General features: G+C 39.1%; 1 protein-coding gene across 10 annotated transcripts in view; it reads right to left on the reverse strand.

Moving 5' to 3' along the window:
• flncb (filamin C, gamma b (actin binding protein 280)) overlaps positions 1–25,905 on the reverse strand; it is a 63,419-nt gene that overhangs the window by 5,891 nt on the left and 31,623 nt on the right. The window contains exons 5-45 of one of the 10 annotated variants that reach the window (XM_056455907.1): positions 25,238–25,388; positions 25,008–25,126; positions 23,980–24,057; positions 23,701–23,863; positions 23,423–23,623; positions 22,216–22,338; positions 20,605–20,742; positions 20,374–20,500; positions 20,105–20,241; positions 19,643–19,836; positions 19,441–19,554; positions 19,217–19,360; positions 18,813–18,936; positions 18,561–18,721; positions 18,386–18,476; positions 18,128–18,297; positions 17,456–17,573; positions 17,117–17,379; positions 15,092–15,689; positions 14,839–15,012; positions 13,880–14,042; positions 13,639–13,799; positions 13,234–13,401; positions 13,020–13,143; positions 11,974–12,130; positions 10,500–10,689; positions 10,350–10,373; positions 9,949–10,196; positions 9,388–9,480; positions 8,918–9,017; positions 8,305–8,445; positions 7,187–7,315; positions 6,933–7,106; positions 6,277–6,438; positions 5,150–5,353; positions 4,033–4,185; positions 3,819–3,941; positions 2,452–2,697; positions 1,560–1,829; positions 1,006–1,143; positions 780–895 (exon numbers count right to left, since the gene is read on the reverse strand). In XM_056455907.1, the coding sequence (XP_056311882.1) occupies positions 780–895; positions 1,006–1,143; positions 1,560–1,829; positions 2,452–2,697; positions 3,819–3,941; positions 4,033–4,185; positions 5,150–5,353; positions 6,277–6,438; positions 6,933–7,106; positions 7,187–7,315; positions 8,305–8,445; positions 8,918–9,017; positions 9,388–9,480; positions 9,949–10,196; positions 10,350–10,373; positions 10,500–10,689; positions 11,974–12,130; positions 13,020–13,143; positions 13,234–13,401; positions 13,639–13,799; positions 13,880–14,042; positions 14,839–15,012; positions 15,092–15,689; positions 17,117–17,379; positions 17,456–17,573; positions 18,128–18,297; positions 18,386–18,476; positions 18,561–18,721; positions 18,813–18,936; positions 19,217–19,360; positions 19,441–19,554; positions 19,643–19,836; positions 20,105–20,241; positions 20,374–20,500; positions 20,605–20,742; positions 22,216–22,338; positions 23,423–23,623; positions 23,701–23,863; positions 23,980–24,057; positions 25,008–25,126; positions 25,238–25,388 (6,672 nt within the window). The remainder of the gene's footprint in view (positions 1–779; positions 896–1,005; positions 1,144–1,559; positions 1,830–2,451; positions 2,698–3,818; positions 3,942–4,032; positions 4,186–5,149; positions 5,354–6,276; positions 6,439–6,932; positions 7,107–7,186; positions 7,316–8,304; positions 8,446–8,917; positions 9,018–9,387; positions 9,481–9,948; positions 10,197–10,349; positions 10,374–10,499; positions 10,690–11,973; positions 12,131–13,019; positions 13,144–13,233; positions 13,402–13,638; positions 13,800–13,879; positions 14,043–14,838; positions 15,013–15,091; positions 15,690–17,116; positions 17,380–17,455; positions 17,574–18,127; positions 18,298–18,385; positions 18,477–18,560; positions 18,722–18,812; positions 18,937–19,216; positions 19,361–19,440; positions 19,555–19,642; positions 19,837–20,104; positions 20,242–20,373; positions 20,501–20,604; positions 20,743–22,215; positions 22,339–23,422; positions 23,624–23,700; positions 23,864–23,979; positions 24,058–25,007; positions 25,127–25,237; positions 25,389–25,905) is intronic. The other 9 variants (XM_056455908.1, XM_056455914.1, XM_056455912.1 and 6 more) reach the window with 9 other exon arrangements.

Consider the following 25,905-nt stretch of genomic DNA (forward strand, 5'->3'; position numbering starts at 1 on the left):
TTTTCTTATTTTTTCTTATTACATATTCATGTACATCCATATGTTCATTAGTCACACTGCTATTTTTGACTGTTTAGAGCCATCTTGTGACTGAATATCATGTAGGTTAGTGCAGTGTTTCCCAACCCTGTTCCTAAAGGCACACCAACAGTACACATTTTCAACCTCTCCTTAATCAAACACACCTGAATCAACTCATCAGAACGTTAGAAGAGACTCCAAAACTTAAAATTAATGGGTCAGATAGGGGAGACATCAAAATATGTGCTGTTGGTGTACCTCCAGGAACAGGGTTGGGAAACACTGGGTTAGTATATGCTCTATTCAGCCATTTTCATTTTTGTCTTTGCAGTTTATTAAAGAATAATAAACTATTACAGCTTAGAACTATTTTTTTCTGTCTAATTGTTTTTTTTTTAACAAGTAGCCTTGGAATAAGTGGGATAAAGTGCATCCAGGCTTTAATACCGGGTTTGAACAATGTGTCTTTCTCAGTAAGCATATTCTGAACGGCAAACAAAAAAAATGATGTGCTACTTTGTCACGCTCATTAGATTTTTCCAGAGAAACTCTTTGAATCTCTTTGAAGGGAAGTGTAAGTACACTTGTCGGGTCTCATGATAATCTATTGTATGTTCTCCATCAAGTGTTTGTTGATAAAAGAGCTGCCATCTGCTCTCAAGAGTGCCTGAATCTCACCCGTCCCGCTGCCACACACAATAACCATCCATCTCCACACACACACAAAAAAACAGTGTGTTTGATCTGGATTTGCTCACCTGCAGGCTGGTGACAGTAAGCAGACGAGCGTCATCTGACAGTGAGGCAATAGGAACGATGAAAGGGCTGTCTGGGATATGTTCGTCGTTAAATTTGATTGACACCTCATAGTCGCCTGAAATCAAAGAGGGAAAAAAACAGACTGAGTGTAATTGAATGTTAAATATTAAACGAACTATTTTACTTATAAATCAAAACTAGGCTAAAGTTAGCATTTGCAGTTACCGGGTTCCTGTACAACATAGGCCACACCACAGGAACCGTCCTTTCTGTCCTCAAAGGAAATCTCTGCTTTGCTGGGACCCTCAACAGCAATGGACAAACCGCCAGCACCAGCCTCACGGGTCCAGATACTAAACTCGGCTAAAAGTCACACACACACACATACATTTTTAAAATTATGTATCTATGGTAATCTAAAGTCATACTAGCAGCATCCCAGATGAACAGCACCTGAATTCCTGTCAATATTGTTTTAATTTTAGTAAAATGCTTCAAATTTTATTTTTAATAATCATTTTATTTTAATAAATTGTTATGTACTAACAAAAAAACATACAAAATTATTAAAAATATATAAATAAAAAGAAATTAAAGTATAGAAATAAATAAATGCATGTACATACATATACAATATAAAGGTATTAAAGCAATGGTAAATTAATAGCAGGATATTTCTTTATTTTCTTTATTTCTTCCTTATTTTGAATATTTCTATTTTACTTATTCCAGGTATTAAGAACTATTTGTCCAGTTTTAGTTTCAACAATACTGCTTACCTGGAACTCCAGCCACACCCCTGTCCAATCCGGTACCACCAGCCCGAACCTTATGAGCTCCTCCCTCTCCCAGGGGCCCCACGGTGAACTGGAAGGGGCTTCCAGGAACATGCTGACCCCTGTATTTGACATTGACAGTGTGAGGGCCCATCTCGTGTGGCACGAAACGCACGCTATAGGTGCTGTCCTCTCCTTCAATGATCTCAGCGTCCTCCGTATTCCCACTGGGACTCGTCACCTGTGCAGTCATCTCCTGTGTACCCGATTCACCTGAGAGAGGAGGGACATATATCAGACATTTCACATAAAATTCAGGCATTTCTCCCATAAAGCTGATGTTCTGGCTGGACGTTTCTGCAGAGCTGACGGCTGCTCACTTTTTCCAGCCCAGCTCTTCTGTCATAAACCTCTGCTGTGGAAAGAGTGTGCTCACTCCTGCTGAAAACCCAATAAACACATGCATACAATGACATCATCACACACACATACACAAAAAAAAAAACTCATACCAGCTGCAAACTAAAAGAAAAATTTAAAATTCTGCTATAAATAACCCGTGTGCATGAATATTTACATCCATATATAAATCTATATTAATATAGCCATACTGTATATGAACATATGTTCCAATACATCTTTGAATTTAGATATAATTACATATATATGCGCATATTTGTAATCTCAATGGTTGGAAAAAATATTTGTAAACAGCCATTTTTGGAATATTTTGAAATATATGTTGGATATATGATATTTTTAAAAACTTTTAGCATATATTTCCATATATCAGATTTCTATATGAAAATATAAATATGGAAAGGATCAATAAATAATAAAAAAGTCATTTTGAAGCTATAATAATTCTTTAAAACGCGCCTACAAACACACACACCCTCTGATTGCCGGCCCTGGGGACTGTTGAAGGGTCCCAGGCTCTCCCTTCCGAGGAATCCACCGAAAACATCCCTGAAGGGGTCACCCCCCACCTGGGTGCTTTCTTCCACCCGCACCTCCCGTTTGGTCTCGCCCGCACGGGTCTTGCTGATCTCGGTGCGCTCTGTGCGTGTGTAGGTGTGGCTGCTGCGGGTGAAGGTACGAGTGAGTCTCTCTTGGGCTGATACCATCTGAAACCAGTTCCCTACAGCCCGAAACATAGAGGAAAAAGGAAGAAGGAAGGAAGGAAGCGATGAAAAAAGAGGAACCGGAAATGCATGCTTTTCAGTACTGTAAATCTAGATCAAAACTCTTTCTTACAAAACCTATTTAAGAGACAGAAAGTGACACGTGTGACAGTTGGAGTCAATGGAAAGCAGCTGGAAAAAAGAGACAAATGTGCCCACTTCCCTACTACATAGTAATAATATGTGAGAGATACTGGCTATCACTTGAGATACAGTAGTGCAAGTAGAACAACAGGGGTTCATGGTGCCATGAAGTGAGTTAGTCATGCTGCAGTCTGTAGCATCCTTGTTTGTTGTGTTCAACTCCAATGCCAGAATCCCAGAGCAATGTGGATACAACTAGAGCATTTAATTATCACTTTAATCTTCTGAGGAGCTGTGAATAGCATTGAAACCACATTACTGAAGCTGCTAGTTCGTTTGAATGGAGTATGTAGAGTAATACGTACTAATTTCATCCAAACTACATAGAATCTATCATTTTAATAGTTTAAACCAAGTGTGATAACTACAGTATAATGATAAAAATATTTGTATTAACACTGACGAACAATAACAATCTGTCAATTTGTAGAAATGCTTTTCATTTGGCATTACCCCCTTGTAACCAGCAGGTGTCAATAGTGTGCTTTTAGCGCATCTGATCAGTGAATCCAGCTTGTGATGTGTAATCAATCTAATCAAACCTTAAATTTAGCAATAAATTATTTTCACCAGCATTTTCAAAGGAGGCAACCCAAAGATGTCAAAGCTAACAATGCCTGGCTTGCACAACTTCAATGTAATTTTTTAAAATCCTTTCCCATGGCATAACCATCTGTTTACAAGACCTCAATAGTCATTACCTTTAAATAATCTTTTTAAAGAGGGCTTAACATCAAGCAGTGCATTACCACAATGGCATCTGTAGATTAATATTTCAATGGATTCTGAATGGCTGACAGTGTATCATAATTTATTAGCTTGAAAATAATTATTCTGATCCCAAAGATATCGTCCCTCTACATCTTTAACGTTATAGCTGCGGTCTAAACTCGGCTGTTGTTTTACATTGGTGTACACAGGCCTTAAGTCTCACCTGGAATCTTGAGATTGAGGTCACAAGTGCTGCCCACTGTGGCGATAGACGGCGCTTGCCTCTTCCTGGTGATACTTTCCTTCATTCTTCCCTCACCCAGAACCTTCACTGTGAATGGACTTCCTGTGAAACATCATGAAGAGTTTAAAAGAGTCGCACACTTCGTATAGATGCATCACAAAAAGAGACTCGTGTTTGAGTATTGTTCTTGTACCTGGCACATGTTGGTCTGCGAATTTAATGTTGATGATGTAAGTTCCAGGTTCAGTGGGGCAGTAAGTCACTTTGCATGTTCCATCGTCCACATCCGAGCAATTGATGTCCACCTTGCTTGGCCCCTCGATGGACAAACCAAGACCTCCATATCCTAAGGTACAAGCCAGAGCCGAATGGATTTTATGATTAAGTGTGCAAATGTAGAGCTTAGTGAATACAACCACCCTAAATCCCGTATTGTAATTCCTTCCTTACTTCTAGTGGTAGCATCTCATCTCATCATATTTTCTTTTTCAGTTGTGAACAATAACTGGGGGCTTGTTTAGGATTTTTATCTTGGTGGGTATGTGATCTTTTTCCAATGAGCAGCTGGTGCACTTTTAAAGACTGGGCAGTTAGTGATTTTGTTTTTCCTTTAAGATCTTTTTAAGATCTTCCCTCAAATAATTCAATTCAAGTGTATTTGTATAGTGCTTTTCATAATAATTATAATTCCAAAGCAGCTTTACAAGAGGTCTGCATTATTACATTATTATCAAAATCAGAAGTTAAGATGTGAGAAGGATGGATAGTACAGCTTTCAAGCATAAACATAGCTCATCTGCACGGCTATACACAGGTCTAATGTGCTTTTTCAAAAAGGTTATATGTATATAATATATTTTCAATGATGTCATCAGATTATTACAATAATTAACAATAATAATAATAATTAATTTGTGTATTTATCAAGAGATAATAGTGATAATAGTGGCAGACAAATGTAAAAAGTGATACATTTTGATATTAGTGGTGTAATTTTTTGATAAATTCGTTTTTCTATTTTGCACCTACAGTATGTGTCCCACTTGTGTTAAGTCTGATGATTTTTTTGTGAATGTGTAGGTTATGTAGTAAACCACTGTAGTTTATTTGGCTTGTGTTCATGCACACTTTCAAAAGGCTATGTATTTGACTTTATTCTGCTTAAGCTACTTATTTGCTTTAAAACTGAATCATCTGTTGAGATAACATCTATTATTGACATTCTAGGGGAACGCTGATTAATGTACACTGTCTCGTGATGTGAAATAATTAAACTGAAGACTCAACACATCTTAAAGAATACCATTTACCTGCACTTCTTGTGTCCACAATGAACTCAGCCACTTCAAAAGTGTGTCCTTCAATCAGACCTTTTCCAGACACCTTCACCTTACTGGCATCTCCGATCTCCGACTGGCCCACCATGATCTTGAACGGGCTGTTGGTAACATGTTTCCCATTCTTCTTCACGCTCACCACATGCTCGCCCACCTCTTTAGGAGTAAATGATATTCCTGATGGCAAAGAGAAATAAGACTGAGCTCTTCCTTCAGAATATTTTATGCGAATGTCATATCTTACAAAAAAGACAGGCCTCTGGGTTTGGCTTTACATCAGAAGCCTTTGTTGAGCTGATAGTCGATTCCCTTTGAAATTGCAGAAAGAGTCTCAAATCAGGTTTTGAGGCAAATGCTACAGCTCACAAAAAACTTTCAGTGTCAGAGGACAATTCTTTTTGTTTCTTCTTACTTTATTGTGTGTGTGTCCATGGACCATCAACAAATTCTGCCTGAACTTCAATGGAAATATGTAAGATTTTCAATGTCTCTTTAAAGTCAGTCTCAAAACAAAATGTACAATGTTTATTTTGCTAGCACACATTATTAATCTTTAGGTTAACAATAAATCTGTGCAAGTTAATCCACTGAAAATAACATATTTGTTTTGGTAATCTTCATTTAAAGTCTGGACATTTGCTTCTGCTTACTGTTTGTTTGCTACGAGAGTATGATGCGCAAAAAGAAAGCCCCGCCCCCTACTCAATACTCCTTTCAGCACTTTTTAAAGCCAACCTCAAGACCGACTTGTTCAAAATGGCTTTTAATGCATAGTAGCACTGACACTTTTCTCTGTTTGCTGTATTTTATTGATATTGCAGGTATTGTTTTAGCATTGTTTACTTTTTAGTTGTGTTGTATAATATGTTTTTACTAGTGTAAAGCACTTTGGTCAACCTTGGTGGTATATAAATAAAGGTTAATTGATTGATTGATTGATTGAGTATATTGAAATAAAAGTCTCTTCTGTTCACGAAGACTTTAAAAAATCCTTGGTATCAGTATGTTTTGGCCAATAATACGATCTGGCCTATTTACAAGTTGCTCTATCAGCTCAGTTGTGATGCATGCAGGTGCTGGCAGGTCTGTTGAGTGATTACCGATGTGTCGGTTAGGCAGCCTCTTCAGCAGGCAGGGCTCCTCATTGCCAGATGGGGCTCTGATGCTCGCGGTCAGGGAGCTCAGGTCTGTCTCCGTGATCTTCAGAGAAACGTCTGTGGCTGTGCCAACGTTCAGCTGAGAAGTCCTCATGGAGTCATCACCTATATCAATAATAATAAAATAATAATAACATGAGGATGCATCTCTTAACGTAATACCTTAAAGGCACTTTATTTTATTTATTTAGAGTTCATTCAAACATGAAAGCCTACCCAAAACTTAAAAACAGTTCTTATTTAATTTTTATAACTGACAAATATGATACAATAATTAAAAACAAGCATTTGCTTTGCGGGTGCAACCCTATTTCCGCGCATTAGAACCATGTTTTGAGGGGCAAAGTGAGAGTGAGACTGAAGGAGGGGGGAAACAGCTGCTTCCTGTTTCTTAAAACACTCTAAAAGTGCCTCCTACATTTAGAAGCACTTTACAGATGTGGTTAAATTCTCCCGGTGTGAAGGCACGCGCACACACATAAACACACACGCCAGCTAATTTAGTGATTCGCAGACATTATGGAGAGACATAACTTTGCCCTCTCTTGTTCATCCTCATGCTCTCTCACTCATACCCAAATATGGGCCCACACACAAACCTGTGATCTTGGCTGTAAAAGGGCTTCCTGCGATGTGCTTGTCATCAAATTTGACAATTATGTTGTAGTCTCCCGGGGCTGTTGGCAGGTAGGATACAGTGCAGGTGCCATCTTTATTATCCTTACAGCTGATCTCTGCCTTGGAGGGTCCTTCCACTGCCAAAGACAGACCACCTGGGAGAAGATGAGAGTGCAATGTGAAACTAATGCAATGTGAATGAATGGGAGGGTCATGAGTTTGCTGTGTGCATTACCTTCTCCAGCATCCTTAGTGATGATTGTGAAAGTGGCAGGTTTGTTGACCATCCCATGACTCAGACCGGGGCCGTATGCGTTCACATGACCGCTGTTGATGGCATCCACATAGAATTGCAGTGGGCTTCCTGTAGGAAGATATCAAAAAGATAGGGAGAAATTATGGAATAGTTATTAAAAGTGTATTTTTTAATCATTTAACTGAACGTTTCATAACACTTTCTAAGAACTCTGTATTTACACCTGTTTCGAATGTTATCACGCGATAAAATGAGCGATATCAAGTGGTTATCAGCTGATCGATATTGGCCAGTAGGGGTCTTCTGCACCTACTGATAGGCTCAGAAGATTGTTATCATCCATCCACATGGTTAATCAGCTATACTAATAGAGAAGACTCCAGGTCCAGATCTGTTTTTACATTATTGTTATGGTTGGGGTAGGGGTAGACGTTAATAAAATACAATAAATGGGAAATTTAATAACTAATCTAAATAATTTTCGTTAACTTTCGGCCGCAGCCGTATATGAGCTATAGCTGATTAACCATGTGGGATGGATGATAACAGCCTTCTGAGCCTACCAGTAGACGCAGAAGGCCCTTACTGGCCCATATCTATCAGCTGAACGCCCATTCAATCGAGTGATAACATTCGAATTGGTTGGTATTGATAAGGTTATTCCAGATGTATCATATAATGCATGCATAATGCCTTATAAACAACATTATGATGTGTTATATCATCTTTTTTTTTTTTCAAATATATTTTTATTGAACATTTTTACTGCAAAAACATGTCAGAAAATTACATTGAGTAAAAAGATAATATCTATCATACATGTCATTTGAATTCTGACCCCCATATGAAAAAAAAAATAACAGTAAATAAAATTAAATTGTAATTAAATAAACAACAAATAAAAATAATAATAATAATAATAATAAATAAAGACATAAAATACAAAATTATATTACAAAAAGCCATATTACATTTCTTTTATCCAGGCTGAGTCTGACAGACAAGCTTTTAGTCTTAGAGACTTAGAGTTTCCAAGATAATCAAAGAAAGGGTCCCAGGTCTGATGAAATAGAAAAGTTGCATTATGTATAGTGCACCTGGTATGTGATTTCCATCATATTTGATGTCCATTTCATGCAGGCCCTTCTCGGTTGGGGCGTATTTGACAGTCACTGTCCCGTCCTTGTTATCAGTGATGTGGGGACGGGCGGTCTTACCAGAGGGCATACGTACCTCACCTGGAAAAATACACACACACTAAAAAATTTAAATAAAGAATGATATATGCATTCAATTCAATTAAAATATTACATAAAACAAACGGTTACTTAAGTGTTCTTAAAGACAGTACACTGCCATGATTTTAAGTACACTTAAAATAGTGCACTTTCTATCATTTCTATCACTTATGCTTAATGCCTATGCCTATGCCTATGCCTATGCCTAATGCCTATGCCTTATAATATGCTTTTGTAAATAACAATAAGCTGTCGGAAAACACTGCATTCAGTCCATACTTAGGAACTTTCTTTTAAGTATATTGTTTAGACATTAAGTAATCTTTTTAGTACAGTATGCTAGTGTACTGTACTTTTCTTTTACAATAAGTGGTTGTAAAGGCATTGGTATGTCTAAAATATTCTTGAATTAGCATGCTATCTAGCGACTTTTTTGTTATAATCGATTTTGTTGTTTAATAAATAGAAATACCTGTAATCTCCCCCTTTTGCACAGTAAATGGAATGACCAGATTGAATGGGCGAAGCACTGGCTCCATGATGTCCACAGCAGTTACTGGTTCTTCCGTGGCCTAAAAAACAAAACAAAAAAAGATTTTAACATTTCCATATAAGACAATATAAGTACAATATAAGACCATGCAAAAGGTTAACAGCTAAAAGCACAAACAACAGACTGGTTGAGCTGCAAAAGCGTAAATAAATTGATAAAAGCAGCAGCTAGAAAGCACAGAGCAAAACAACACCTTTGCAATGGGAGCCATTTCATTAACACTATAAATGCACGATCAGCCAACTAGCCATTTAATTACATGTTAAAAAGAGACATCAACAGCAAAGCTCATGGGAAATGAAGCAAAGATGGAGGGATGGATGGATGAAATGAAGAGTTGTAATTATAAATGCTGAGGATGTTATCTGATCACTACGGGTGCTGTGTACCCAGTGAGGGGTGTAGCCCTGGTAGGGGGCGTAGGGCTGCTGTAACTGTAGTTTATCACATGGTTCCTCGATTATAGGGATGGTATCAGATGCCTGGAGAAGGAGGTGGTCACATGTTTAGGGCTTCAACACTACACACGTTCGCATGCAGCTAATTCAATCCGACCCACTGAACGGGAATTGAATTGCTAAGTTAAATCCATTCTCAATCAATGAGGTCAAATTAAACTTTATATTAGGGATTTTTTTTAAATGACACACCATGCACTGGTATCCATATTTTGATTTCAACTTGGGTAATAAACTATACAAATTATACATCAATGTTTGAAAGCGTTAGAGTAAACTTTACATCTTTAGGGTAAACTCAATCTAAACTTTAAATATGGTAAATACTTTTAAAGACATGACATGCGAAGATGTGGGTGCTTTTAAAAAATATAACAATCAGCTAAATGCATAAACATTAGTATTAATTTATAAACAAAATTTAAAAAATAGTCTTCTTATGTAATAATCACTACCCAAAAATGACTATCCATCGCAACAGAAGGTGCTCACCACCACATGGAAGGGACTGTTGGGAATGTGCTCTCCTCCGAAGCGGATGGTTATAACGTATTTCCCAGGTTCTGGAGCGGTATAGTAGATATCAAATGTCCCATCTGCATTCTCCACCACATCCACGTCTAGCTCTGCTCCATCTGGAGTTGACACTTTGCAAGTGACCTTCCCCTTCCCAGCAGCTTTTGCATCCACAGTGATAACAGTCTCTTCGCCAATTTGAATGGTGGGTCCGAGTCCAGAGCCTACTCACGGTACAGCAATGACATTAAATCAGAAAAAAACACGATTATAGTGATAGTATTATAGTATTTGCATACATAGGAGACACTTTTGCCGTTCATCTCACTGACAAACAGTGGTTAAACTCTACAAAGAAGATTTACACAAAAACTCACCCAGTCCATGTCCCCCAATCGACACTAAGAATCAACAAAAATAATGTTTAGAAGTCATGATAAAGCTGAAAAATGAACTGGTGAGATTGGATAGTAATAAAGCAGCAAATTACAGGTACACGTAACACACATTACATGTCTGTAACTGACCTGTCACAAGGCATTTGCTGGCATCTCCACTAGGCAGTGCATGGATTCGATAGGGGGAGTATGGGATTTCATCTCCGCCATATTTGATTGTAATTGTATACCGTCCCGTCATATCAGGAACATAGGACACAGTGTACGTTCCATCTCTGTTATCCCTAATGTTGGCTTTCTTTGGCTTTCCTTCTGGGTCCTGCAAAATGAATGAACTGTTAAAGTGTATTCACACAAATGGATGAGTGTGTGTGTATCTTGTAAACCTGCATATACATAAGAGCCCAATTCCTACAGTATTTGTATTCAACATCCAACAAGACAATATTCGTCATAAAGAATGCGCAGCAAGCATCTCTGACTGTTAGTCATGTAGTGGAAAACCACATGTAGGGTTTTAGCCTAAATCTAATGACAGATCAGTCCACAGAGACCACTAGAGGGCAACATTAAGGATGTCAGGTCACCCTTGACAAGCACAAAATGATCAAATATGGCTGCCTGGGAGAAATGTTCACTCTCACGTCCAAAAAAATTACACTTTTGTGCAAGACAAAGATGTTTTTGGATTTTTATGCATGTGCCCTTTGAGAGAACCCATTTTGGTTTGAGTGAAGTTTTCTCCCTTCCTTTTTAAAATGAGAGGTAGTATGATTATTTTAAAAAGTTAAAAAAAATACAAATAAAAGACAAGGATTACCCTCAGAAATGACATTTCCAAAGAGCTTTCTTGGCCTTGTCATATAGATAGATAGATAGATAGATAGATAGATAGATAGATAGATAGATAGATAGATAGATAGATAGATAGATAGATAGACAGACAGACAGACAGACAGACAGACAGACAGACAGACAGACAGACAGACAGACAGACAGATAGATACATAGATAGATAGATAGATAGATAGATAGATAGATAGATAGATAGATAGATAGATAGATAGATAGATAGATAGATAGATAGATAGATAGATAGATAGATACTTAGGATAATCTGTCACACTAAGAAATAACTAAAGAACAAAGTATCATTAGAAAACAAATATGGAACTAGGGAACAACTATGGGAAAACTATGAAATAACTGAAGGAGAAAAGCAGCCAAAGGAGCGAGGGATCTGGGGTAGGGGGTACGGTTGCAAGGGAATAGGCCCAAGGCTGATGGGATGGGACGCCAGACATGGTGAGTTATAACAATCAGAGGAGGCCGAAAGAAGGGGCCGCCTTACACATCCTCTCCTAAGAATATGGAAGGGGATGGTGCCCTTTACAATGTGGTTCTCCCACACCCTCCTACCCCAGTCCTCCACAAACACAGAGGCCTCCTGCCTGCACCCATCCGGACCCTACAGCGACAGCAGGGAAGGGGTCAGGGCAGAGGAAAGCGGAGGGGGGGGACATTGGCCGTTAAAGCACATGTGATCACCTGTGTCTTAAAACATAACAAAGAAGAAGCCTGATTGAATGCCAAAGTAGCTTACCAATATCTGTACAGTGAGAAGACCTTCTCCTGCGTCCCGCGCATCAATGGTGAACTCCACTGGTAGACTTGCAGGAACACCTGAAGCATTCAGACCAGGACCGCTAGCACGAACTTTACTGGCATCATGAGCAGGCAACACCTTGATCTTGAATGGACTAAAAAGAGAACACATATAGACATATGCCAATATTCAATAATTCAGTATATTGTGATGATGAATATGCACAATATTGATATCGTAGGCACTCAAAATACAATGAATGATTTATTATTTAACAATATTCACATTGTGTAATTGCAGTGATGTTTATAATAGTGTCAGATGCTTGGAGACCTAACAGCTATTTTAGCTTATTAGTTATTTTAATATTTACATGTCAAGCTGGCCTACTACTTGCTGAACTATTGTTGAAAAATTCTGACTATTTATAAGGCTATTGTACGTCAACACTATGCAATGAGCCTCTAATTTTTTTATTAGCTAATTTAACTCACAATGAAAACTACAAAAGCTTTTGTTAATCTCATATGACATTAATTTCTTAGTTATTGCTTACTAGCATGTTAAAAGTATAGTCATAATTGTTTGATTAAATACAGACTTAAATAATAAATAAATAATAATAAAGACTTAAAAACAAAATGTATTTGGGTTGTATTTTTAACTAGTATTAGCATAGCAACTGTAATAAATCTGCCATTTTCCATTAACTAACATTTACTAATGAGATTTCATTGTAAAGTGTGACCTATTGTACTTTAGCTTTTTTGTTTGGTTGATACATTTGTTTACCCTAAACAATAAAGCAATATGCTAAGTATTTTAGTAACCTTCTTCACAGCTTAGGTCAATATCGGGATCGGGACCCTACATCATGATAAAGTTTCATCAATTAATCCAACAATAAATTTTGACTCATACATCCTTGATCTGGAAATGTTCTTCTTGTTAAAAAGTCAGCATTGACATTTTTGTCATACCACACAGTCTACGTGCTTCATTAATATTAATACTTGATTAATACATTAGAGCAGCCCGCTCACCTCCGTGGGACTTCTTGGTCTGCATACTTGACACATACAGTGTAAGGTCCATCCTTAGCAGGAGTGTAGACTACGGTATGTGTCCCATCGCCGTTATCTGTGATATTCACCGGCTCTGTCATCCCTAAAATAATAACACAGTTGATCTCTCTGCATACTTGTCATCTAGTCCAGATGGCTGTAAAACACTCTGCTAGTATGTGTTTTTTTTTACCTGTAGGTCCATATAGCAGAACCTCCAGTGGGGCGAGTCCAGCTTTGCTGCAGTCCACAGTGAAGGTTTGTGGAACATGCGCTCTTACTCCACTGCCTAGACCAGGACCAGTGCATTTGACCTTACTGGGGTCCACCAGCTCCCTCACAGGCACCCTAAATGGACTACCTGAAAACCCATGAAAATCCTACAGTTACAGTTTTTCTTCTTCATAAAATAATGAATCAGACCCAACTGCTAAATCACTTTGCCGTGATTTTTGATTACAGATGTCTTAAACCACACTACAGCAGCACTCTCATATTCTCAAAATGCTGAAATTTGATGTCAATGCATAATTAGGGCACTGAGATCACTCAGAAGCAAAGCGTGAAATGAACTAGACAGAAGGAAATTGCATCATACCTGGGATAGGCAGACCTCCAAAAGTAATGTTAACGTCATATTCTCCTGGAGTGAAAGGAATATATTCCACGCTGCAGCTGCCATCTTTGTTATCTTTACAAGACATCTTAGCTTCTGATGGACCCTCAATGGCTAATCCAAGACCACCTGTGCCAGCTCCTCTGAAACAGCAGAAATTCAGACATTGAAAAAAATACATGCTTACATTTTCATTTTCAACAGTAGATGTTTGTGTATGTACCTGGTCTCCACAGTAAAGCGGTTTGGTTTGTTGACAAGACCTTCTTCCAGACCGGGACCATAGGCACGAACACGGCTGGGATCACAACCTTCTGCCACCGCCACCCTAAACGGGCTCTTTGGTACAGGTACGTCATCATATAGTACCTCTACCAGATGCACACCTGCATAAAAATAGAAATTGCAGCACTTTTTTATCTACAAATATGATGCTGGGATGTGGTTTCTCATTCTGGCAAGCTCAACTCTAATTGGCTGATTTGAAGAGTGTGTATGAGTACTGTATCTTATCCTATTTAAAAACAGCCTTCTTTTTCAGGAACAGACTGTGTGAACATTTAGAAAGGGACATTTATTTTCTCAATCAATTGTTTTGATGGAATATTATCAAGGCATCATGGGAAAACAGACATCAACAGTCTTAGTACAAAACACAATGAACGAATTCCCAACTCACAACATTGATCTCCTCACAGAATGATCAATACAGCAGTCGTCCTTAGAATACCAGACAGCTTTGAGTGTGTGTGTGTGTGTGTGTGTGCGCGTGTGTGTGTGTGTGTGTGTGTGTGTGTGTGTCCCACAATTCTCAGGGAGGAAAGGGAGGTTCAATTCAGAAGAAATGTCAACATGGCCTGTTAAATTAATGAAGACTGGGGCGGACCAGCTTACCTCAGCATAACAGACTTTATTGAAGCCATATAAGCTTCAGTTATTAAACAACAAACCAACATACAGAGTTTGAGTATGGCCTGACATTTCACTTCTGAGCTTTTTTGTAATTAAACTAATTATTCTGAATGGCAATGCAAACTGTTGGACTTTTTATTAATATTAAATTATTATTAATTTAATTTAATTTAATTTAATTTAATTTAATTTAATTTAATTTAATTTAATTTAATTTAATTTAATTTAATTTAATTTAATTTAATTTAATTTAATCACTGGATGTCTTACCGTCCTCATAGGCTGTATACTCCACTCTGTAAGTGCCGTCTGCTTTGTCAGTGACATACGCATCAGTGTTGGCACCTGAAGGGTTAACGATACGAACTTTGATGTGGCTTCCACCCATCTTGCTGTGAACCCGAGTGTCAACAACGAAGTGCGTAGTAACCTCTCGGAGCACCCCTGTGAAAACATACCATTTTTAAAGCACATTGCTAAACACAGTAATGCTAAATACACACATAAACAAATCTAATATTACCTCTGGGCTCCACTCCTGGTCCGTAGACCTTGATTCCACTGGTGTCGAGAGCAGGATCTACCTGAACCCTAGCGGGGAACTTTGGCACTGCATGTCCTCCATATTTAATTGTGATAGTGTACATTCCGTGGAAAGGAGGGATGTAGGTGATAGAATATGTCCCGTCGCTGTTGTTTTGCACATGAACCTCTGCCTGCGCTCCTGAATCTGAAATAATCTCGATGGTCAACTCGGCCTCGCCGGCTTTAGAGCAATCGACTGTGAATGATCCGGCTTCGTTAACCTTTCCTCTCTCCAGACCTGGTCCACTAGCAGTGACCTTGCTAGGGTCAAAGACGGACTGCACCATAGCTTTGAATGGGGAACCAGGGATGTGAGCATCAGCAAACAGGATGTTGATGGAATACTCTCCAGGTTCTGTGGGCAGATAGGACACAGAGCAAGATCCATCTCCGTTGTCCTGGCACTCAATTTTGGCTTCGCATGGGCCTTCCACAGTCAGCCCGAGACCACCTGTGCCGGCACCTTTGGTGTCAATGGCAAATGGAGCCGGCTTACCCACAATGCCTCCCTTCAGGCCAGGCCCATAAGCTCGTACCTGGAAGTAAAAAGAAGAAAAAACTGTTGGCAAAAAATCTTTAAGGAGATACTTTTGCATTTAATTACTCATCATTATAGTTCCATTATAAATCCTGAGGCCTTTGTTCATCATCAGAACACAAAGATGAAATTTGAGAGCTCTCTGACCCTCCAGGGAGAGCAAGGGTCGCGAAATGTTCACACAGGCTTTGAACATTTTGTGACCCTTGTTGTCTATGGAGGGTCAGAGAATTATTGGACTTCATCAAAAATATCTTAATTTTTGTCCTGAAGATTAATCCCAGAAGAAGCAGGTCTCAGGGGTTTGGAATGGCAGTAATTAAAGACATACATTTTGGGTGAATTATCCCTTTAAATATTCAGAAATGTAAAATATCCATTGACGTGAAAAAGAACCTGTAAAAATAATACTTCAATATAATAAAATTATACACTTGGTACATGCAGTAAGTGAAATAATAATAGATGGCTGAGCTCTGGAATATTAAACATTAATGCACACCCTTAGTGTAATGGCCACTCTGGGTGTGCATAAAATTGTCAATAATTGAACAGTCCAGCATGCTTCACCGGTACTACAGGACAGCCCACCATTTTTCAAAATTGAACATCCTTCATCATTTGCATCCATTTATGGTCAGATATCTGAATCTGTTTCTTTAATATACAGACAAAGTATCTAATGATCGTCAATGCAGACTCAGTCTAGTGACAGGAGACTTCATCACATATAGATGAAGTACCTTGTTTGGCATTTTACACTTGAGCTGACCTCTTTGTGACAGATTAATTAAATGCCAACTGTCCTGTAATAATTCCCTACACTGGCTAAATGGCCTTTTGTGTTTATTTTAGGCTTCTTCACTGACACCACTGATATACAAACTGGAGCATCTGGCTCACTGAAAGAAAAACACTGTAACAGTTCAACCCTTCACACAAAAGGCATACATACAAACAAAACTGCATGTAAAATAAATAAAACTAAACGAAAGAGAATAGGTTGGCTTTGAAACCCAGTTTCCTGGAATAAACTACTACAAACAGGATTTTTTAGAGGATTAAGAAATATTGCTTTACAAAATCTGGTTCGAGTTTTAATAAACTCTAAAGTTGTTTCTGATTTGTGACGTTAGGATTGCACTATACAGTTCAATTCCACAGCTAACTGTTTAAATCTATCCCATGTTTTCAATCACACGTAGAGTTTAACTGTGCCATTTTTATCCATAAGTTTTAAAAAAATCAATGAATGATCAATGCCAAAGCACAATCAAGAACCGAGTCTCCCTTCACTAGCAGAACATTAAAACTACAGATGAGATCATAAAGGTAACACACATTTTCCAATAAAAAGGATTTGCAGTAATCACAAGAATTACAGCAAGATGATGCCGATTAAACAAATGAATCACATTCTCCTACCTTTGAGGGATCTGGAGGCATCACCCCCTCCACTGTGAAAGGGCTTCCTGGCACAGGGTTTCCATCATAGCTGATGTCCACTTTGTAGGGCCCCTCCTCTGGAGGAATGTACTTAACAGTGTGCACCTCATTGGAGGCTCCAGATTCCACCTTGCACGGGATTGGCCGACGAGAGGGTGAGGTAATCTTGACGTCCACCTTTCCTTGACCTCCCGCACCACGTGTATTAACGGTAAACTCCTCATCCTTCCCAACATCCACTTCTAAACACAAACCATTTACACACAATCACACATCTAGAATTATTCTGCACATAAATTCCCTGAAGATTTGACTTACTGTTGTTGAGTCCCTGAACTTTGACCTTATTGAGGTCCAAAGGAGGAGCAACGGTGATGGTAAATGGGCTTTTGGGAATGGGGTCACCACCATGGCACACAGATATAGTCATGTTCCCCTGAACCAAACAGAAAAACGAAAAATTTAATTTATGATATTGCAAGATCATATGACTTCTTAAGCCCACACAGTAGTGTAGCCTTTGCATATCCTTCACTTTACCCTAATGCAGACCCTGACGTGCACCTCACAAAAATATATAAATACATGTCGCGATGATGCAGAACCCAAAATCTGTGATTGGTCGGCTCAGTAGCAGTGATGAGTGTAGTCGGGGCTGAGAGCCGTGGAATAGGAGAAAGGCCAGAGTGTTTTACAAGAATCGAGTATTGTGGACTTTTTCCACTCTTTATTCTTTGGGTGAGTGTGAGTTGAAGCTACTTCTACAGTTGCATTGCATATATTTCTGGCATAAACCCAAAACATTAGCAAATAAACTCGACACAATGAAACATAGAAACCTCACAGAGCATAGAAGTATAATTGCTCAAAACGGTGTCAGCTATGTGCAAGATATGTGCTATGAGGTATAGTGATTACTCAACACCGAAGTATCAATCAGGCTTTAGTGTCCAGTTATGTGAACCATAACCTAGTGGCAGAGTGTCTCACCTGCTGTAATGCAGTGTAGCGCACAGTGAAAGAATAGTCATGGTTATCGATGATCTCAAAGTCACTGACGGCTTCTCCTCTACCAGCTGCAGTGAATTGAACCTCAGGTGTGGCCTTGCCTGCTCCTTTGGTGTAGATTGTAAAGTGGGTTGGCTTGCCCACTTCCACACCTGTGATATAGACATATATTATACAGATAAGATTAGATTGCCTTAATTAATATTTTGCTAATTTTCAGTCATTTACTATAAAACAGACCTGTCTTGTTTAGGCCAGGTCCCTCTGCTTTGACCTTATTAGCATCATGAGATGGATCAACTTTGATACGGAAGGGGCTGATGGGAATTTCCTTTTAGTAAATTGAAAAGGTAGATTTTAGATTTCAGATTTTAGATCGATTATGAGTCATATCACATTATTGACTGAGCCTTACTTGATCTGCAAATAGCACCATGATGGTGTAGCGTCCAGCACCGGGCGGCGTATACTTCACGGTGAATGTGTCATTGTCATTTTTAATGATGTCAAAATCAATATCTGCTTCTGCAGGTCCCACCACACCAGGAGCGCACTTAATACCAATGCTTACATCTCCTGAGGAGTCGGAAAAGAAAAATAAGTCAAGCTTAATAAATAAATGTAAAATGCAGATTTGAATAACGATATCAATGATGTTGGTTCTGACCCTGTCCAGCCTCACTGCAGTCCACTGTAAAGTATGTGGGTTCGTTGGCCTTTAAGCCATTCTTTTCCACTCCTGGTCCATGAACCTTCACATTCTCAGGGTGACTTCCTTCTCCAATGGACACCTGAGATATGTTAAAAGACCACGCATATATTGTAAAACTAGTAACTGAAAGCTTTTGGAGGACAGTGGTTCTAGTAAAGCTATGATCCAATATGGAACCTATGATCTAACATGGTCGCGCAAAGGCAAAGTGTGAAATCTAACACTGGAAAAATGTGGTCATGAACTTTCATTGAAAGGCCGAGCTTGCTGCAGATCCAATTCATGAACGTTCTTGACAAACAGCACCATAAAAATGTCATCAGCTGGCTGAAATTTGCCTGTTGACAGTGAGCTCTCACCCTGAAAGGACTGTTGGGAACGTTGACCTCTCCCCAGGTGATGATGATAGTGTGTTTGATGGGCTTGATAGGTATATAGACGCAGAAATATGTGCTGTCGCCGTTATCTGTGATCTGGATGTTGATCGGGAAGCCTTCCGAGTCCTTAAATAAAAGAAGGACAAAAAGGTTTTTGCACCAGTGAAGTGAAGCATGAGGCATCTGGGACTTGTATGAAAATGTACCTGAGCATAAATCTGTAGCTGTCCTCTTCCAGCTCCACTGGCATCAATTGTAAACTCTGCAGGTTTATTTACGATGCACCCGGTTGGCTCTAGCCCGGGGCCGTAACACTTAACCTGCATAAAAACATGACTTTCAGTACCATGGTTATTTATTATCCCTATTGAATGTACAATCATTATTGCCAAGCACCACAAAACAGACCTTCTCAGGGAAAACATCACTGGCTGCAGGAAGGATGTGGGCCATAAAGGGGCTGTCTTTGATATCTTCATCATCGCAGATGACGTGGACTGCATAGTCCCCTGGCTCAGTGGGCCAGTACAAAACATCACAAGAGCCATCTCCCTTGTCATCACACTCTATCTTAGCCTGCGAGGGCCCTTCGATGGAAAAGCCTGTGCATGAAAGGGAGTTTTGACCAATTACTCAGGCATCTTTTATCACAACATAATTAAGTGGCTCTCAATTTGGGCACTTTCCTGCAGAGTTTAGCTACAACCTTGATCAAACACATCTGCCTATAACTTTTTAGTAATCTTAATTAGCTTGTTCAGGTGTGTCTGATTATGGCTGGAGCTTAACACTGCAGAAAAGAGAGCCCTTGCCATAAACACTAGTTTTACATATTCAACACATGCTAAACATGTTAAACAAGATTCTTACCCAGAGTTCCAACCTCTGTGCCAATGGCTTCAACCACAAAATCAGCTGATTTGCCCACCATGCCCGTCTCCAAGCCTGGACCCCATGCCCTCACCTTCTGAGGTCCTGCATCTTCACTTATGATCACCTCAAATGGGCTACACACATATACATGTTTTAATCAGAAGATAATTAATAATAATTGGCTTAACTCCTAAAATATGACTCTGAAATACATTTTCTAAATTGAGCATCACTTTAAACTGTTGGGGGGTTCTAATGGCCCTTACCTGCGGGGAATGGCATGGCCACCCCAAGTAACAGTGATGATGTATTTTCCACAGAAAATGGGGTAGTAATCACATTCATACACACCGTCTCCCAAATCTTCCACCTTTACAGGCTCATCGCCACCTGCTAAAAAGACAGGGTTTAATTCAGACTAACTAACTTTAAAAATATGTTGACTAAAACAGAAAAATCCACAAATGTTGAATTAGACGAAACAGTTGCATACATACTTGGCCCTTTGACATGGACACGTAGTTCTCCACTGCCTGCTCCCTTCGTGTAAACCTTAAAATCAGCCACCTCCTTCACACGTACACCCTTGGGCTGCAGGCCACGACCAATTGCCCGACAAGCATTGGGGTTACTTGCTAGAAAGAGGAAAGGGTGGTTATTCCTGATCACAAAAGAACAGCACAAGAAGGCGAAAAAGACCCATGAAATGTACATACATGAATGTAGACATGATTGTCAAAGTTAGTTTAGATGCATGGACCAGCATATGAGCCCAGCCAAAGAATGAGCAATGAAGTACAACCAAAGACAGAAAGTTTCATTGACAATGCAATTAGCAATCTTATGAAAACCCTATTGGGAATGTAGTGATACCACAATATAGTAAAAACTACAGGGAAGCTGAGCAGTGTGTTCACAAGCTTAAAATGAGTACAATGTTTGCAATTAGACACAAGAGTCAGCTGCGAAATATATAACCAAACTTTAACAATATTCTACTCAAATAAAACAGCCTTTTTATTTGAAATGTGTGGCTTACTGTTGGGTTTTGGTGTTTAATGCTAAGTTCACTAATGGGCTCTTTTATAGCAGTAAAATGTCTATTAAAGCAGTCTGGCGTAGTCCTAAAGGCTTTCTCAGATCTGATCAAACTATTATCCAATTTGTTTCTCAATAAAAAGTCATTAAAAAGAGCTAAAAAGAAAGTCCACACAACTGAGTTAGGTGGAAGAATATTGTTAGAAAATGAATAATTAATTAATTAAGTTACATTGTATATTTTGGTAAGAGAAGATTGTGTTAATGCAGGTAATCAAAGCATTCCCATTCTCTGTGTTAGTATTTATAGAGCGGCATGGCCAAACCGAGCAGCTGCACAGATGACAATGACAATGGTGTAAATGAAAATTACTAGATTACACACTTAGACGGTCACTCAAGACATTGGCTCCTTGATGCCAAATCAGGTTCTGGCATCCTAAATTTACAGCAAATTTTCATGAAATTGTAGGTGTAAAATAGATCCAGAGTCAGTTCAGGTTACAGTTAATAGTTTAAACAAGGGCTGTAAAATAAAATGAAATTTATTTTAAAACATTTTAACCCATTTCATCAGCCCAAATTTAAGCGATTTTGGTTATTTGTGTTAAAAGTATCATTAATAGTACTCAAATTATTAATTAAGATTAGGATTGGGTTAAATCTGTTGAACTCTAAATTAATAAATGAGAAAATATGTTTCAGAATAAAATCAGAAGTGCACTGAGCATCTGTTAAGTGATCGTCCAGTTACAGCATTTAATGATAGCTTTTTTGTTCTGCATCGGTTAAGACAAGACCAGCAGCAGCATTCTCAATACTTGTCTAATCCTCCTCTTTTTCACACTCTCGCTTTTCCTTATACACACTTCCATCATCAATTCCTGTCTCTATCTAAGCTTCCTGTTGATTTTAGCTGCCACAGAGGGCAAAGCACCAGCGCATGCCAACGAGCCAGAAGTGGCGTGCCCGAGAGGACACATCCAGGGAGATTGAAGGGAAGGAGACAAGAGGGAAGGGACCAAGCTTGAGCAGGCATCTGCCATGCCCCCCTGGTGGCCCGTACTAACTTGGTCGCCTGGGTTTGGGTGGTGTTGGGGGAGGCACTTTCTTGGCCTTTTCTGAGGGCGGCGTGCGTAAAGACTGGGGGATTATGTGAACCGGGGAGCCGATCTGCCGGCCATGTGGAGGAGCTAGAACAACACAGACACACGCGAAAGGAAAGAGGAAACACAATCAAGCGTTTCGTCATCAAGGTGAGGGTGCTGGACCCCTGGAGCAGTGAGCAAACCCAGCTCAAACCAAACAACCTGGTCTCAGTCAATGTCATGGGTGTCCATAAGCAGCGTGCTGTCAATCAAACACTCTGTAGTCATTAAGGTAGGGTCACATTAGCTACATTTTGCAGATAAATATAGCTATAGTTTATTCTCTACATGTTTATTGATGTATAATGCACAGAGGTTAACCCACCAGGCAATTTTGTGTGTAATAGACATCTAATAGACTATGCATAGACATAGACAAGGCTAAATTTGTCAGTGAAATTATAATAAATGTCTTAAAATAGCACAAAACTAGACTAGCCATAAAATAAACAGATCAGACAAACTTCACAAGTGTAGTCATTCATTCCTGTGTATTTGATGACTAGTCAAGTTTTGGGCTATTCTTAGATGTCTATTAGTTTTTCACTGACAACCCAAATTTAGGTTTGTTTTGGCTAAGTTGTCTATGTTTAGACATCTATTAGATTCTTCTTTCAGACTCAGAAAAATGCTGGCTGAAAATGTTCAGCATAGTGAATGTGTGTAAACAATATAAATGTGAGAGAAGTCTGCATGTGAAACTTTTCACTCTTATACCAATGACTGAATTTTGCCTGTGAAATTAATTACATTTAATCATAAGTGTGACCATACCTTTAGAATGGAATATGTAGCTGAATTTGTGCATAATGCCCCCATTGAAAAAGCCTGCTTGATGTAACTTATAAGATCTGGAATTTAGCCCTTAGGTTTTCACCAGTTGCCCTAACCAGCAAGTGAACCAGTTTTACCATGCCAGTCTGAGCTGGCCTTTTCAGAGAGGGCAGTAGACATTTTAAAAGCACATGTTTTTAATGCAGCAAAAAACATCAAGTCAACAAAGCACTTGTTGTTTTCTTGGTGCATTAACAGCTTAGGTATCAAAGAACATTGTGAATGCAAAATGACTCTAGAAAATCCATACATTTTTTAAAGGAATTAAGTCCAGAAGTGAGGACATGGGTCTCACCCTCTGAGATGTGCACAGTGAAAGGACTTCTGGGGATTTGCTGGCCAGCGAATGTCACATATATAGTGTGAGGGCCTTCCAGAATGGGGCCATAGGTACAACGGAAAACACTATCACCCTTGTTTTCTAGAATGATCTCCACTGTGTCTCGACGGCCCTGAGAGTCCACAATGATCACACCAACATCACCTGCTCCTGCACCTGAGGAGTCAAATACACAGATGATCTTAAACTGCTCTTCAGTCCTAGGACAAACTGCATTATTTGCCTGACATTACCTGCTGTGTAGATGTCAAAATAGGTGGGTTTATTGGCCACGTTGCCAACCGGTTCCAAACCTGGCCCTCTGGCCTGCACCTTGTTCGGGTCTCCCAGTGCTTTAGACACATTTACTAGGAAAGGGCTTCTGTCAATGTCCTGTCCAGCAAACAACACCTTCACCTGTATGACAACAAAACAGTTATAAAACTACTGTCGGATTTCAAGACACAAGAAGACTGTAAATAATTATAAATCTGGAAATTTATGATTAGCATATTGCTTATTTTCACTGGTACCTTATGCAAACCCTCCACTTTTGGAACATACACCACAGAGTGGCTCCTGTTCCTGTCATTGTTGGGGATTACTCTAGCCTGTGAAAAAAAATCCTTTTCATCAGTTAGTTTTCATCATTTTCAGTCAGATGTCAAAACATATACATTTTTAATCTTATGTACTATATATTAATATATTATGATTAATCATAAAGAAACACATTCACATTTACTCATAGTGTTTTAATCTGTCCTTTTCGTCCAGTTTGGACCATTTTTCTGTTTCATTTATGTAATTTTTAATCTACAATGCAAAATAATAAAAAATAAAGCTCAAGTGCCATTCATTATAAAGAAATATGACGTGTTTGCATTAAATCCTAGTATTTCATTTAATCTAAGGGGCCATTTACACAAAAACTGGTAACTTTTTATGTGTTTTGCCTGTTTGTTTACACAACAAGAGCATTTTTGTGACTGGAAGCACATAAATCTGGAAGTCAGCCTCAAAAATGAAAGTCTTCGAAAACATTTGCATCAGAGTACATGCATACTACATGTTTAGAGAGGTTTAAATTAAATGCAATTGCAAACAATCATGAACAACAATGGCGGAGAACATGCGTTACTCCTCAAGTGTTTTCTAATGCTTCATCATGTGATTTAGTTTACATTACGACCAACTGCGGAGAAGTATCTTACACACACAGCCAATGATACATAGACATGAGAGCTGATCCACAAACAGCACATCGTCACTTCCTTAAAGCTACTGTTTACTAAGAAGGTGACATCGCCAAATGCTGGCCTGACATACACAATTCAACATTTTTACCCATTTACATGGACACGCAAATGCCAATGATTGTGCTGAAAATCGTGTTGCTTAAACGTGAAGCTTTTAAAATCCAATGGAAAACTTCCGTGTAAACATAATCTTAAATTTAGCCAATACTTCCAGAAACCTGGCTGATGTGTAAATGCCCCTGACTGAGAGACGTTTCACTTGTTTTTACAATGTAAGAAGTTGAGATGAGTTAGAAGATGACCTCTTCTGTGTGTCCCTCTGGATCTTCAATGTACACCAACACCTCTCCAAGCCCGGCCTCCACGGTCTCCACCACAAACTCGGCTGGCTTTAACACAATGTTACCTCTGGGCTCAATACCTGTAGATAGATGAAAGATACAGAAGTTTGTGTTGAGGTACAGTAAATGTTGTAATTTATATCCACTCTCTGCCATTCAGAAATGTTAAAAACATCTTCTGTTTGTCTGACCTGGCCCGTAGGCCTTGGCTCTCTTGGGGTGCAGGGTTTTGGGTCGCAGTGGTGCACCAGGCTTGAGTTTGGCTTTGGGGAACTGAGACAGGTAGGTCATCACCGAATGCTCGTCCACATTAGGATCCACAATCTCCTCTGGAGCAATAACCTGGATGAAACAGAGCAGAGTGCATACTTAGAGATTGGTCCTGATGCCAATTCCTCTGTCAAGCTCTTACTAGTACAACATTTTGGATGTTTTCCTCATCAAACACTCCAATACAAGTCATTACTTCACTAGTAGTGAAACATTGACCTATAATAGCTGTATCAGATAGCAAAACACCTTAAATGTGCATTGCCGCAGCCCTCAGGAGCTAAAACAGATGAAGAAGCACATTTCACTTGTCTTTATTTGACATTTCCTTTGAGTGCTTTTACTGCCAGAATCGATCGTCAGATATAAACATAGTGATGGTCTAAGGCACAAACTGATGAAGTACACTTAAAGAGAGCTGTGGAAAATATTTTCTGTCTCTCCGCTCCCCTCAGTCCCGTCTTTCATGTCCTACTGGTTAAGTGTCCTGCTATATTTAACGCTAGGCTGGAAGGTTAAGAGCTAACTGGAAATAGCTCTAAACGGTATTTAACACAGCAGAAAGGCAGAGGTGGAAATTGAACAAGAG

This window comes from Danio aesculapii, chromosome 4 (assembly GCF_903798145.1).
Source record: "Danio aesculapii chromosome 4, fDanAes4.1, whole genome shotgun sequence".
In the NCBI taxonomy this organism is placed as follows: Eukaryota; Metazoa; Chordata; class Actinopteri; order Cypriniformes; family Danionidae; genus Danio; species Danio aesculapii.